Source organism: Morchella sextelata (genome assembly GCF_020137385.1).
Source record: "Morchella sextelata strain SCLS chromosome Unknown scls_6, whole genome shotgun sequence".
Lineage (NCBI taxonomy): Eukaryota > Fungi > Ascomycota > Pezizomycetes > Pezizales > Morchellaceae > Morchella > Morchella sextelata.
This window is the reverse complement of record NW_025408621.1, coordinates 1,649,231-1,664,280: the sequence shown is the minus strand read 5'-3', so window position 1 is coordinate 1,664,280 and position 15,050 is coordinate 1,649,231. Positions and strand designations below refer to the sequence as shown.

The following is a 15,050-nucleotide window of genomic DNA, read 5'->3' as shown; positions in this document are numbered from 1 at the left end:
TTTTGTAGTTGTATATTATTGATGCTATTTCGTCTAAGGTGGAGGAAGAGAGAAGCGGCGGATTTGTTGATGGTGGGGCTGAGGGGTTCTTTTTTGGGTGGACGTTGCTTCGTGATAAGTTTTGTGCGTTTTCCTGGCCCGCTAAGAGAACTTGGATCTGGGGGCCAAGATGAGGTAACGGAAAAAATGTATTAAAATCTCCAAACAGTTGATATTAGATATAAATTGTATTAAACAAGCCTTATAAAAGAGTTATTTGACAGATTTTAGATGATCCAATCATTGCGTCAATTCCATATCGTAGGCAGAGTACACCCATGTCTAGATAATTCCTGGAGCCCCCCATCATGGCAACGGGACTCCCACGGCTCAATTAACCACAACCAAAGTGAACTTTCATACAAGATTAGACAGGATAGCTAAAGAGAGAATGCAGAATAAGAATATCCTAAATCAAGTTGTGAAAAAGCGCTACTTTGTATCTTTGGCCTCCGCTTTTTGCAGGTCTAATTATACTTGTATGAAACAATACTACAAACAATACTCTTTTAATTCTAGCTCATCAACCATTCATTGCATCAACCCGAAAATATCCATATATGAAATAGAGACTATTTCTGTTCTACCTGTATCTACATTTTCTTCTATAGGCATCTGGTTGTTGTTGTTCAGTTTCGAAAAGTTGACTCCGTTGCTATGGGGGCTCCGGGAATTATCTAGACACGGGTGTACATGTAGTTGTAGGTCTTGACTCTGTTTTTTGATTGATTATAATAATCCGCTCGTATGTAGTTCGTTGATTTGTGCTTCCGAGACTAGGAGTTACATGTATACTTGAATTTATAGTCTGTGACTGTCGGAATTGATGTCCTATAGTACCGTATGTAATGAGGTGGTCATGGTAGAGGTTTTAACGTCTAAGGTGCCCTTCTGCTAACCTATATATAGTCAAATACAATGAAGTCTTTCTTTACCTTCATATACACGTATCTACAATAATGATCTATCCACTGCTATGATTGATATCATTGTGATTATAGAATATCTCCTTCTAGGCTCGGAAGCCATATCTCAACAGACTCAATTGCAAGGAGTGGAACAAGACAAGTAACGAGGATTACACCCTTCGAGGATGGGCGTGGTATAAAGACGACAGGGAGTTTACGACATTAATCGGGGCAGCAAACGATAACGGTACCAGAATTTTCCCGATAGACTTGATTACAGCGGGCAAGAAAGTGACGATGGGACGGGCAATTTTACCGTTAGGAAACCAGGATGACTATGACATGATGCGAAGAAGCTACGCGTGGAAAAACATACTTGGCCGAGGGGCAAGGGGGGGGAAGGGAGACGACACAGATTATTTTTTAATAGTTACTTTTCTTTCTTTCTTTATTGTTGAGATAGCGGTGGATGTAGGGTACAATACCAAAAAAGGGTATGGATTTGCTACGTTATATATATATATATTCCCGTTAATGCGCTAGTAATGCAGCAAGAATACGGCATTACTACGGTATTCTTTTTGTAATGCCGGTTTGATTCCGTATTATTCACCAAACCCCGCTGTCGCACAGTACAGATTTCACCTCGTTTTTTCGTACTGTAGTTCTGGGGAGAAAATAGTGCGCTGCTATAGCTTATAGGCTGTATGCGAGTATGAATTAAACAAAAACAAAAAAAATATCTCAACAGACAGGAGGTCGGTTGCACTGAGTGACCGCTCGTGATCCAGATCAGCTCTTCATATTGATCAACTACGCATTGTCGCAGGGAATTGATTTCTCATAAATAGAAATCGCGCGTCCACTCCTTGAGGTAAGCAAAGAGATCTCTATTTATCTAGCGGAGAAATCATTAAGGGAATGACAACTCAGATATTAGATAAAAGACGCTTGATAATGTGCTCTAAGAATGTAGATTTATTAGAAGTCAGCACCCAATTACAAGATATAACGTATTTCATTGTTACAGTGGGTTTCATAATACTAGGCTCGAGAGAGCAAAACGTAACATACATGTAGTAAAGTAAAGCAAGATTACTCCATTAGGCGACTCGAGATACTGGTTCAGGTATCCCAGTTTAAAGTTTCGGCCGGATTGCCTACATGTAGTTAATGAGGCTATTGAGATTACCTAGATAATAGCTTGAAGAGTCCCTCTATGTGCCACGACGCTTCACTGAGCCTAGTATCATGAAACCCGCTGTAATGCATTGGGGTTCCACCACGCAAGTCTATGGAGCCAGCTTCTTTGGAGAACGCTAGGACTCTCTCTAGGCATCAATTCCAGCACTAAAACTTCACGAAAGGTGTAATGTTTATTCGAGCTATGTATATAATACAGAAACCACTGATAACAATAATGCCAGCCCGCTAGTTCAGAAAGAAACTCGAAGAAAAAAGGAGGGGGGACAGGTATTAAAAAATTCACACAGAACAAATCCAAGTCCATCAAAAAGAATATAACACCGCAGAATCCGCCAAAGAACAAAACATCCAGCCTAAGCAATCACGCAAGTTGAAGAAGATTAGGGAATCTCCTTAATACAATCGACACTATACCCCCTCTCAACCCTCACAGCAATACCCTTCTCCAGGTCAGTGCCCCCATCAGAGCTGTTGGTAGCCACATTACTCATCTTACTCCGATAACTGTGGGAAAAAAAAGACGGCCTCGTCAACGACTGCTGCTGCTGTTGCTGCGCGCGTAAGTTTTTCCCATCAGAAGCAGCCCATATCGATGACATGGGCAGAGAGATGACAACGAAGAACACCGTGAACGAGTACATCCCATCAAAGTCGACCACACGTTCCAGAACACAGAAAACAGCTATCACGGGGACAGTCAATAACTATCTAAAGTAGTATCAGAGAAGAGACTTACCAGGAAACAGCATACACTGGCACCCCATAATAAATACAATCTGGAGCGGCCCGAAATTTGTCATTCCCATCTTTCGGCGCTGAATAATTGCGTCTGCCAGCTTTACCAAAAACAATATGGTAAAGAAGCATATTGACAGCGTAAACAAGAGCCTCGCATGATCATGCGTAGCGCTACTATACGACCCCGCATTCAGGATTGTAGAAACGCTCTCTTGTATAACCTTTATATAGAAGCCCAGCACCACGGCGGCCACCGCACCCGACACTGCTGTTGCCACTTTCTTCACAAATGGTGTTCCCTCATACGCCGCGCGCATCTGCAGTACCAACGATACCATAATACAAATTATCATGGTCAACTGCAAGAACGCCTGCGAAATACTCTTCGCCGTTGAGCTCGATGGTATTGTCGAGAAGTCCATCGTGAAATATCTGTATGTGTTGTTCCATGGCCCTATGATATACTCAATTGCAAGGGCTCCGCGAACGATGGCAAGAGCCAGGGATAGTAGATTGAGGTAAAATATTGCGCGACGCTTTGTAGGTTTGGCCAGGACACTAAGGATTGCCAGAAGAACACCAGCCCCTCCAATTTGAACGGCAAAGATGGCCGCCCATTTGACGTTTTGGATATTGAATTCGTTCACCGTGTCTAGAGCGACGGTGACGATGTCGCCGTCAACGCGGGTCAGGTTGAAGGTCTGGGTGTAGGGATCCCAGGAGGAGTCCATTTCGACAAGTTTAAGAGGTGGATAATATAAAAGTAATCAATGGATTTCTAGAGATATAAAAGATGGTAGGATAAAGTGTGGTAAACAAGCCCACGAAATCAGGTGATGAAAGGCAATGTTGAATACTAACTGAAAGACTGAAAGAACTCCACAAACAACATACAGTCCTTTTATGTCCAAAAATATCCCCTATCCAGTCCCACCAAGCATCACGAGAAGCCAAACTAGTCATAATGCTCCCGAAATCCCGCTGGCGACAATTTCCACCACCATTGTGGTATTATTATAGCAGCAGTGGAAACCCGCAGTTTCTCTATTTCCTCAAATACTTTCATACGATTTACTGCGGTGTTTGAGTTTTTCGGGTTGGTCGTTTAGTGGCTGTAGTTGTGGTGGTGAGGTTGTGGTTGACGCTAGTGAACAATATCAAGACCTTAACATTGTCCTTCCGCTACCCGCTCCATTCTACCAGGTGGTTGGAATGTTTGAAATTCACACAAAGGCTTAAAAACATAGAAATTACAAAGTCTCTCGTGCGATCACGCCTATACTCACAGTCACCGGTCCTGACACTTGGATTCGAGGGTCTGAGAAAATGTTTGCCGTGATTGGCCACGTATCGTTACAATTGGCGAATATTATAAGACCAGCAACCTAACCACATCTAGTTGACAATGCCAAATCGTCTGCCAGTCATATTCTCCAGAGCTACATAACCCCGCATGGTTAATTGCCATGACCTATGGTAGCCTTTGGCTTTTCTTTTTCCGGATTACTTAGAATATCTATGGTGTTTAGGCACGCAGTGCCTAGAATGGACCCCTGCAGCTGTCGAGATGAGTGACAGCACGTGATCATGGTCTTGGACATTGCTGTCTAGGCCGCCTCGCCTACATAATTATGAAAAGAGGCTATCTTGAAGCCTTCTTTATGGCGATAGAAGCGGAAGACATGTTGTATTCTGCTGCGTAAGTAGACCGTGGGATAGGTCAAAACGTCTGACGTTGGGAGTCGATGTGGAGACATCCGGGGTCATCCTGGAACGTCGGACCATCATGGATGAACCAAACACAAGCTCCACCTCTCACCATACCATGGAGAGCACAGCACAGTAGAGTAGCTAGCTACAATCACGAATCCAAGCAGCCCAATCCCTTCCACTGAGCTTCCGTAAGAATCGTCATTACGATCACCACCTAGAACGTAGACATTTAGATAGGCACCAGCTAGCTGAGGCGACGTTCGTCCCTGCACCATGCACCCCCACCCGCATCCCTTGGCACCGGGAGCGACCGTCTTGGCAGCCTGAACACACACGTCTTCCCCCCCTCCCCACATCAACCACACGCGTCAAACACCAAACAAACAGCTTTTCTCCCCCTCACCTCACATACGACCATGGCGGCCCGCAACAGGCCTCGAGCGCTCCCGAAGGAGGACGGCGACGCCCACGAGGAGAGAGACTTGTGGACGAAGATCGTCAACGAGCTCAAGGAGCTGGCGAGGATGTCGAAGCGCGTAAATGAGCTGGCGGCCGAGATCTTGGACGAGGAGCAGAGGCTGGCGGATGGTGGTGAGTTTTGCTTTTTAACTGTTTTTGGGGGGGAGTTTGGGGGCGGCGTTGCGGTGTTGCGGTGTTGCGCATTGCGCCTGCAATCTTATATATATGCTTATACCTTATATCATCGTGCGCCGTATTATATTGTACTGATATCATATCAATTACCTGCTTACTCTCCATCTGTTCTACTACTACTTCCTCTTGCGCAACTTGTTATGCCCCATGTGAAACGAGAAGTCCTGAATCTAACACCCGAGATCCTCAGACCCATCCTGGAGAGAATACGAGCACCTCGAGAAGCTCTACGAAGAGCACATCAACCTCGCCGAGCGAGAGCAAGAGTAAGTGCAGCTCTACTACCCTACTATATATGCTAACAACCTTCTCAGGACCCTCCACTCCGTCGTCGAAAAGAACGACCTTCTAATCGCCCTCCGAACCGCAACAGAGGGCGGTGACAGAGGAGGTATATAGCACTTCCACTCCCTCCCTCCCCAGTCCAAAAGAAAGAAGAAAAAAGAAAGACATAAAAAACTCCATATCAAACTACCGCAAGAACCAATGTTATAAGAAAAAAAATGCTATTAAAAACCACACTTACCTCTGTTTTGCCCTTACCCCCACCCCTACCCTCCTGCCCCTTCTTGCTACTCGAGCCAAAAAACCGACCCATGCTAAACCCCCAAACCCCCCAGTCGACAAAAAGCGCGGCAAACGCAAGCTCGATGATGCCCTCACCTCCGACAGCCCCACGCGCACCACAAAGATTGCGCGCGGCGCCTCCGCCGCGCCATCCGCCGACGCGCTATATATCAACTCCGAGGTTGCCTACCGCCGGCCCAAGCAGAAGGGAGCTGAGGACATGTGGATACAGTGTGTTGTCGTTAACATCATTGGGGGAGATGGTGCAAAGAGACGGTATGCTAAATCCTAAGTTCGTATATGTATGTTGGGTGAGGAAAGGAAGACTGATAGAGAGGCGGACGTGTGGTTTAGGTATGAGGTGCAGGACCCAGAGCCGGACGAGGCTGGAGATCATGGCAAGACGTATAAGGCGTCTGCCAACGCACTGATCCCGATCCCAAGGGAGAGTGCGGGGCTACCAGTCTATCCTGTGGGGAAGCAGGTGCTGGCGAGGTATCCAGAGACAACGACCTTTTATAGAGCAGAAGTTATGGGGACCAAGGTTAGTTATTGTCTTTTTGTTTCCCGGTATTTTTTGTGTGGGTGCTAATGCGTTAGGCAGAGAGATGGGACCTGCAGATTGAAGTTTGAGGGCGAGGAAGAGGTCGGTAAGGAGACGGAGGTCGAGAGGCGCCTAGTCCTCGACTTCGGGAACAAATAAATAAATAAATAGGTAGTTAGTCGGTTTGAGAATCTGGTTTTGGTTTTTCCTTTTTGTGTCTGTTTGTTTACTAGAAGCAGGGTTTCTTCTACTTTTTCCTACTGGTAGCTGCTGGCTGTATTGTTTTCTTATTCCCGTTCTCTTATTTTTTATTTTATTTGTCTTTTTTTTTTTTTTTTTTTTTAAGTTGTGCTTGGCTTCGGTTGGGGGCAGCGGGTCAGGAGTTTGGAAAAATAACTTGTTTGTATATACCACCAGCATGGGTGTATGTCGTGGTGCGAGGGGATCAATATAGCTTCTGCTGAGAGGGGGAGCGGTAATTTTTCATTGCATCCTCTATTCGTTGGGGGTTTTGGAGGGTACGAGTGCTGGGTTGTGCTTGAGAATGGTTGCAGCGGTTGTAGAATGCGTTTGCTTTAGGAAGGGGTCGCTTGTAATTGCCCTGGATGTGATTTATCTACTATGTACCTGTACCTACCTCGTTGCTTATTTGCTTAGTTTGCTTACTTATTACCTATTAATTGAAAGTTTACTATTATTTTCACCATTCGCCATTGAAGAATAACTGTATTCAACAAGCTAAAAATACAATACAAACCAGCAGACAAATTCCTGCCAGAACGATCATTTCCATTATCACTTCCCACCTACACCCCTAACCCCCTCCTCGCCCCTTCCCTCCTCTCCCGCGCCCCTCCCGCCCCCATATTTTGTCCTCCCGGCGGCCTCCTCCGCTGCCCGCTTCTCCCGCTCAGTCCGCATACCCCCCTCCACGGGCCGTAGTGTGCCTTCCATGGCGACGCCCACGCGCACAAGCTTGTCGTTCTGAGCGCGCAGCTGCGTGTGCTGCTGGCGGAGGGTGTCGAGAAGGGGTTGCAGCCTGATGAGTGCTGGGGGGGTTAGTGTGGAGAGCGAGAGGGAGGGGTGGAAGGGAGAGGCTTATCTTGGGTGAGGAGGGGCTGGTAGGGACTTGGTGGGGTGGGAGTGGCCATTGCGGACTTAGATTTGGGTTTTGTGCGTGGATGTGTGCAGAGCTATTTATATAGCGGATTTAGAGTGTCTAGAGGTAGGTAGAATAGGCAGGGTGAGGATAAGCTTATTGTCACTCTGGTCTGGTCCGTGGTTGTGGGATGGCTTGTACTTACCTAGCTGCGGAGGGCAGGTTACCTACGTGGGAGGGAGGGAAAACAAGCCTATTGACACCTGACTTCCGTGGGGGAGCTTAATTGAACCCTCTCTCTGATCGTGAATGCAGTGGTGGTAGTGGGGTAATGATCACAGGCAGGTAAAGTAAGGGTTATTACGCGTTTTGTTTCAACAGGCGCGTGTGGTGTGAGATGAACAAAAGACAGACCTGTCTGGACCGCCGGGAGAGAGGATTCGGAAGATGCATGGAACGGGGAATCGAAAGACGCAAAACACGTGCCGCAACGGCGCAGAGATGAAGAAGGGTTTTGATTTGTGCTGTTCTGGACGGGGCATGCGGGATTGCAGTTTATTCGCTCTCTCACTTTCTCTATATGTCGGTATGTCCCCCATCGATCATCATGATCATGATTTGATTGATTGTTTCTTTTCTTTCGCTCTTACGCTGGACAGGCAGACAGACAGTTTCGGTGACTAGCTACCTAGACGGAGTGCTATTCCACATCCAGAACAGAACAAGCAGCGTGTGCACAGACACAGACAGAACTGAGGTCTGCCGCTTCTCCGCCATCAACACTCAACAAAATGGGCGCATCTGACCTATGATGGAGACAGCTGTGGATCGAGGCAGGATAGGTAGAGAGAAGTAGATAAAGACAAAGACAAAACAAATGTCCTTGGGATTGTGAATCTCACTCCTCTCTACTCCCATCTACCTTTGCTTCCTTCGTTACTCTACTCGGCCTGGCAGCCTTTCCTGGCTAGCTACTCTATCTACATAGGTCTTAGGTACCTGCTCGTACGTCTGTTATCCACCTTCTCCTCCTCCCTCTCTTCCCTCCCCCACCCGCCCGCCGTGAAAGGCGGCTGCTGCAGATCCATCCCTGCAATCCTGCTCTGCTTGCTTGCTGGCTTGCGCCGAACTAGCTATCTCCGCATCAACGTTCCTCAACGTAGGCAAAGTAGAGAGTACAGTCGCACCTCGCTATCTCGTAATTCGATATCTCGGATCTCTTGCTGTCTCGTACGGATTTGCGGGACAGGTACTGCCCTTCTCCACCAAAAACTACAGTCGCAACTCGATATGCCGGAACTCAATACACCGGATCCCTTGCTGTCCCGTACGAGATCCTCTGAGAATATTATTTTTCCTACTGCAAAATCAATCTGCTATCCCGGATTTTTTGCTATCCCGTACGGAATCCTTAGAATCTTGGCAATCCGGCATATCGAGTTGCGACTGTATTTGCTGTCTCGTATACTTGCTATCTCGTAGGGGTTTGGCTCCCAGAATACGCTAACGACATAACGAGGTGCCACTGTACTCCACCAGAACACGTCCCTGTGGCAGGCCTTTTTACCCATACCTAAGGTCGTATGTACTGCATGTAGTTGTCGGCATACACACATACATCACATACCTCACCTACATACATTATCGACAATCAATAACCTCGGGAAAAATAACATTTTTTTCCCTCTCTTGCGCAATCGGGGGAGGCCCTTATCTGCCATTATCGAGCGTTGTGTTGGGGTGGATGGAAGTGGTGTTGGTCTACAAGGTACGTACAGACCAAGTTATGTAACCTCTCGAGTCTACTTTGGTTAGGTTGCGCGCGCGCACAGGAAAGATAAACCCTCATGTCGTCACGTCCCTGGGAAACAATGCCCTATTTTTTTTCTCTTTCTTTCTTTCAATGTATGTAGTTGAGACTCGCCTCACCCCCAATTGTATCGTCTTGTTGAGCTCTCCCCAAAAGAAAAATAAAAAAAATAAAAAATGCTTATGTATCCCCCAACCCGGAGCCCGCTACCCACGATTTTCAGGGGCAAAGCGCACAAGAAAAAAAAAGAACAGTTGGGAGGTGGTATGGGGGGGTGGAACGGACCCGGAAATTTGAACTGACAGGGGTTGTTGTCCTCAGAATCTCACTTCCAATAAAATAAACCCAATAATCCAATCCAGCTTCCTTGCCCGGGGGGTGGATAGCACGAGTAGGTAAAGTACCTAGCAGGAGGGGGCTATTACTATTTTACTGCTGCTCTACCTTTACTACTACTTACTTCCTTTTCCTCCTGTTTTTTCTTTCCCTTTCCCCTTCCCCATTCCTGCTTCAATTGAGGTTTTTCCCACCAGCCAGCCAGAACCCTCACCAGAAGCACGAAGCAGTCAGCAGAAATGCAGCTTCCTCTCCTTCCGCCGTCGCTCACGACAAAGAAGCCGCCGCCGCAATGGGACCCGTTCACGTCGCTGGTGCAGACGCTCTCAAAGAGAGCATGCATCCATCCTATCCACACGATCGTCATCATAGCTCTGCTGGCTTCAACAACATACGTTTCTATACTGGAGAACAGCCTGTTCGACCGCAGTGCTATGAGATGGGCATTTGGCGGGTCGAAGAAGAATCTGTCGTTGATGGACGGGAGTGCCCGCGTTGCTGTGGGCGAGGAAACGCAGTGGAAGTGGAAGGAGATTGGGAATGATGGGTTTGAGGTACTTTTTTTTCCTTTCTTTTTTCCCTTTCTTTTTTCCCAACAATCATTTGTTAGAGTTTCTTTAACTGACGAACATCATTGCAATTGTTATAGTCTGCAACGCAGCTAGCTCTCCTGACGCTCTCGTTCCCAAAGAGCTCCAATGGGTTCTCTGCACCGATCCCCCCAAATGGTTCTGTTGCTTCAATTGTCCCCTCAACCGAGGAGTCTACGATTGTCTACGCTCTTCCCTACGATGAAATCTCCAGCTTCGTCAACTCCGTCTCCGAACTACCCATTGCTGATGCCGAAAAGTCCGAGGAGGGCGAGAAGACGCGGCGCTGGGTTATGCAGTCTGCCCGTAGCAATGCCTCTGGCAGCTGGATAGAGAGAGCCCAAGGTACAATTGAAGATTTCAAGCAGTTGATTCAGGTATGATCTCATGCGTTACGTAGCCCCCTATTCTCATCTGATAATTTGAGCAGAATGCCGATCCGCTTGACATTGCGATCATGTTCCTGGGATACCTCTCGATGCACCTTACGTTCCTGTCACTATTTTTGTCGATGCGCCGGCTAGGGTCCAACTTCTGGCTTGCCGCGACTGTCTTGTGCTCATCCAGCTTCGCCTTCCTGTTCGCATCGATTACGACGCATAAGCTTGGTGTTCCCATCAACATGGTTCTCCTTTCCGAAGGGCTGCCATTCTTGGTAGTCACAATTGGATTCGAAAAGCCTATTATTCTTACGAGGGCTGTGTTGGAAGCTTCGTTGGCCTCCCAGAAGAAGAAACAGGGTGGCTCATCAATCCAAGAGGCTGTTCTCACCGCCGTCCAGGATAAGGGGTTCCAAATCGTTCGCGATTACGTAATCGAAATTATCGTTCTTGCTCTCGGCGCCGCGTCAGGGGTACAAGGTGGTCTGAGGCAGTTCTGTTTCCTCGCCGGTTGGATCTTGGCGTTTGACTGTATTCTTCTTTTCACCTTTTACACGGCGATCTTGGTTGTTAAGCTTGAGATCAACAGGATCAAGCGTCATGTGGCGCTCCGCAAGGCTCTTGAGGAGGATGGTGTTAGCCACACAGTGGCGGAGAACGTCGCCCGGTCAAATGAATGGCCGCGCCAGATTGCAAAGAATGAGGATGGCACCACCGACACCGCCGACGAGGGCACCGTTGTTTTCGGAAAGCGCGTCAAGGATTCCAGCGTGGGGAGGTTCAAGGTGTTGATGGTTTCCGGATTCGTCCTGGTCAATGTCTTCAATCTGTGCACCCTGCCATTTAGGGATAGTGGTAGCTCAACGGTTATTGCTCAGGAGACTGAGATTGTCATTCCCGACGTAGATGTCTGGAAGGTTGCCGGTAGTGCGTTGGAATTCCTGCTCCCTGTTGATGGTTCAACTGTTGTTACTGTTTTGAGGCCCATTGAGTATGAACTGCGCTTCCCGAGCACCAGCTACCCTTCTGCGTCTGTCAATGGTCGTGATTCGGTTCTCGGTGATTATGATGGATCCGACTTGTTTGTAGAGGGTGTTGGAAGCAAGGTTGTTGAGGGATTGTTGAAGAGCTTGGAAGACCCCGTTTTAAGCAAGTGGATTATCGTTGCCCTGGCCCTCAGCTTGGTTCTCAACGGATACCTCTTCAATGCCGCGAGATGGAGTGTGAAGGAATCGTCACAGACACTGGAGGCCGAATTGAGCCAGAAGGCAAAGAAGGCCCAGGACACCGAGAACAAGCCTCGCCCCGTTGAACGTATTTTGGCTGTAAACTGCACATGTGGTGGTGGGAGGCAGAGACCTGTCGAGGGAGGTGTTACCCAGTCAAACACCTCCGAGTCTGGCCGCACAGTCGCCGAATGCGAGGCTTTGTTGAAGGAGAAGCGTGGAAAGGAGCTCAGTGATGTTGAGGCAATCGAACTATCCCTCCGCAATAAGATTCCCGTTTATGCTTTGGAAAAGACTCTTGCGGATACTACCCGTGCTGTCAAGATTCGACGATCTGTTATTTCTAGAACCCCCGCTACCGCCGACAAGACTGCTCTGCTCGAAAGATCACTTCTGCCATACGAGCACTACGATTACGACCGTGTTCTTGGTGCCTGCTGTGAAAATGTCATTGGTTACATGCCTCTCCCCGTTGGTATTGCTGGACCCCTCAACATCGATGGCGAAGACTTCTTCATCCCCATGGCCACCACTGAAGGTGTTCTCGTTGCTAGTACTTCCCGTGGTTGCAAGGCCATCAACGCCGGTGGTGGAGCTGTTACCGTTCTCACTGGTGATGGTATGACTAGAGGACCTGTTGTTGAATTCCCGGATGTCCGTCGTGCTGGTGCCGCAAAGAACTGGATCGACGGTAAGGAAGGACAGGCAAAGCTCAAGAAGGCATTCGACTCCACCTCTAGATTCGCAAGACTCCAAAGCATTGGTACCGCACTCGCAGGCACCTACCTTTACATCCGTTTCCGAACCACTACCGGTGATGCTATGGGAATGAACATGATCTCTAAGGGTGTTGAGTACGCTCTGCACGTTATGAGCACTGAGTGTGGATTCGACGACATGGCTATTATCTCTGTTTCTGGAAACTACTGCACTGATAAGAAACCCGCTGCTGTTAACTGGATCGAGGGACGTGGAAAGAGCGTGGTTGCTGAAGCAATCATTCCCGCCGATGTTGTCAAGAGCGTCCTCAAGAGTGATGTCGAGTCCTTGGTCGAGCTGAACACCGCAAAGAATCTTATTGGATCTGCCATGGCTGGAAGTGTTGGTGGTTTCAACGCCCAAGCTGCAAACATTGTTACTGCGTTGTTCTTGGCCACCGGACAAGATCCTGCTCAGAATGTCGAATCATCTAACTGTATCACCGTCATGAAGAGGTAAGCCTATAAATCCGCCCCCGCTATCGGTAGTGAAGAGTTGTCTAACACCCCACAGAACCCGTGAAGGTGCCCTCCAGATCTCCGTCTCTATGCCCTGTATCGAAGTCGGCACCATCGGTGGTGGCACTATCCTCGAACCCCAAGGTGCCATGCTCGACCTTCTCGGCGTTCGCGGTGCCCACGCTACTAACCCCGGTGATAACGCCCGCAAACTCGCCCGCATTATTGCCGTCGCCGTCCTCGCCGGTGAGCTCTCGCTCTGCTCTGCGCTTGCCGCAGGACACCTCGTACAGAGCCACATGGCGCACAACAGAAGTACACCCGCGAGTCGTACGGCGACGCCAGCACCCCCAGATACACCTGTGGGGCTGACGATGTCGACGATCAAAAACAAACAACTTGGTGAACTGAAAATGACACCTGCAAGTTAGTGAGGGTGAATGCGAATATAAAAAAGTTTAACTGGGATGGAATTGGACGTGTTACGCCTTAAATGATATGTTGTGTATTGGTTTGTTGGTTGGTTGGACGGTTGGTTTTGGCTATTTGGTTGGGTTTTTTTTTACACTTTTTTTTTTACAATGAGATTTTTCTTCTACCCTCTTCCCTCTTTACTGTTTCATTTTTCCCTCTTTTGTGAGAGTGTGCGCGTGTGAGAGTTTGGGTGTTTTTTCCTGCTCGTTTTGCGTTTGTAACTGTTGTTGTAATTTGCGAGCAAGCAGGTAGTAGGCAGGCGCGATGATTGATGGGATTTAGGAGAGCTTGGGGAGGAGGGTGGAGTTTTTCTTTTTCTTTTCTTTTTTTTTATCACTACCCTTTTGTGCAGCTATGCATGCTTCTCTGTATTCTGTATATACATGAAGGTAGCCGTATCGTTTCGTTGTTAAAACGGGGGGCGGACTTATGTTTGGAATAATTAGAGTGGAGGGAACTAGGGGTGGATATAATGGTGTGTGGTTGGGAGGTGGGGGAGATGGGGGAGATAGGGAGTTGACGAGTGGAGAAGGAATAAAAAATAACCTTAATAATTTATATCGATAGCGACATGCGTATCATGTAGCTGGAATACGGTGGGGGGTAATGACAATGACTTGTTCAAGTCAATTCTTTTTTGATAGTATCCAGGCTTGGCCCTGTCCGTTACTTGGTTTGAGGTATGGATTTGTAATTGATTGAGAGTCGGTGTGAAGCAACTATAGCCCCTGGGGGTGTTATTTATGAAATGATACGGCATCTGGGCCGGGCATATCTTCACGTTTGAGGTTATCGCTGTTTCCAATAGCACGGGCTTCGACTCTCGAGACGTCCTGGAGAGACTACATTTCGGCCTTTAGAAACACTGAATCTGTGGATATCGTGAGTTTGGGATACATCTTATCTACATTTGGCACGCGGCAAGCCCACGTAGTCAATAGATGTTTATATAGTCCTATTAGCTCTACAGTTATAGGACACTCGATATTTCACAGACCAACAAATTGTAATAAGTTCCTGGGAAGCGTGGGGGCGTGTGTAGGGCCTAGGCCACTCACTCCCACATGTCAGTTAGATAAATGTACTTCAGCCACTCCCGAGGTACTCTTGCGGGTGGGCTTCCGACCTCCGCCGGTACTTGCCCGCTCCCAGGCAGTCATCAGACCCACCAAGCCACAGCGATCACACTCTATTCGGGGTAGTACTGGTGGTCTGTCATGGCCGTATCCGTATCTTACGGCCGATTCCATCCCCTCAACTGCACGCTGCCCCTCGAATCCTGTTCTTGACGGCTCTCAGGTTGGGACACAGCAGTACCCTTCCGCCGGTCCCAGTCCTGTCATGCTCTTTGAAAGGTCAGTTTGACTGTTTCGTTCTTTTTGTACAGATTCCGGTAGAATTATTGCGAAAGTGGGTTCTCCGTGACCCGATAGTCCTATTGGCCCTTAAGAATTTTTTGCTACGAGCACAGACCAACAAAATCCACTCTTTTAGCTCTGATTTTCGCAATAATTTTACCGGAAACTGTACATAGGTATTTACGAGTAAC

The 15,050-nt window shown here is 47.9% G+C and overlaps 4 protein-coding genes across 4 annotated transcripts; 2 read left to right on the top strand and 2 right to left on the bottom strand.

Moving 5' to 3' along the window:
• Nucleotides 1-2,533: 2,533 nt before the first annotated feature.
• On the bottom strand, nucleotides 2,534-3,622 carry H6S33_011554 (uncharacterized protein; the record flags this gene model as incomplete). The annotated part of the gene is made up of 2 exons (XM_044842929.1): nucleotides 2,534-2,835; nucleotides 2,890-3,622. The coding sequence occupies 2 exons, from the start codon at nucleotides 3,620-3,622 to the stop codon at nucleotides 2,534-2,536; spliced, it is 1,035 nt and encodes a 344-aa protein (XP_044696322.1).
• A 1,398-nt stretch (nucleotides 3,623-5,020) lies between these two features.
• H6S33_011553 (uncharacterized protein) lies at nucleotides 5,021-6,528 on the top strand (the record flags this gene model as incomplete). The annotated part of the gene is made up of 6 exons (XM_044842928.1): nucleotides 5,021-5,195; nucleotides 5,449-5,524; nucleotides 5,573-5,649; nucleotides 5,879-6,101; nucleotides 6,180-6,369; nucleotides 6,430-6,528. 6 exons carry the CDS (start codon nucleotides 5,021-5,023, stop codon nucleotides 6,526-6,528), a joined length of 840 nt encoding a protein of 279 aa, XP_044696321.1.
• A 636-nt stretch (nucleotides 6,529-7,164) lies between these two features.
• On the bottom strand, nucleotides 7,165-7,520 carry H6S33_011552 (uncharacterized protein; the record flags this gene model as incomplete). Its single annotated transcript, XM_044842927.1, has 2 exons — nucleotides 7,165-7,418; nucleotides 7,499-7,520. The coding sequence occupies 2 exons, from the start codon at nucleotides 7,518-7,520 to the stop codon at nucleotides 7,165-7,167; spliced, it is 276 nt and encodes a 91-aa protein (XP_044696320.1).
• A 2,333-nt stretch (nucleotides 7,521-9,853) lies between these two features.
• Nucleotides 9,854-13,458, top strand: H6S33_011551 (uncharacterized protein; the record flags this gene model as incomplete). The annotated part of the gene is made up of 4 exons (XM_044842925.1): nucleotides 9,854-10,168; nucleotides 10,264-10,581; nucleotides 10,635-13,024; nucleotides 13,083-13,458. The coding sequence occupies 4 exons, from the start codon at nucleotides 9,854-9,856 to the stop codon at nucleotides 13,456-13,458; spliced, it is 3,399 nt and encodes a 1,132-aa protein (XP_044696319.1).
• Nucleotides 13,459-15,050: the final 1,592 nt, after the last annotated feature.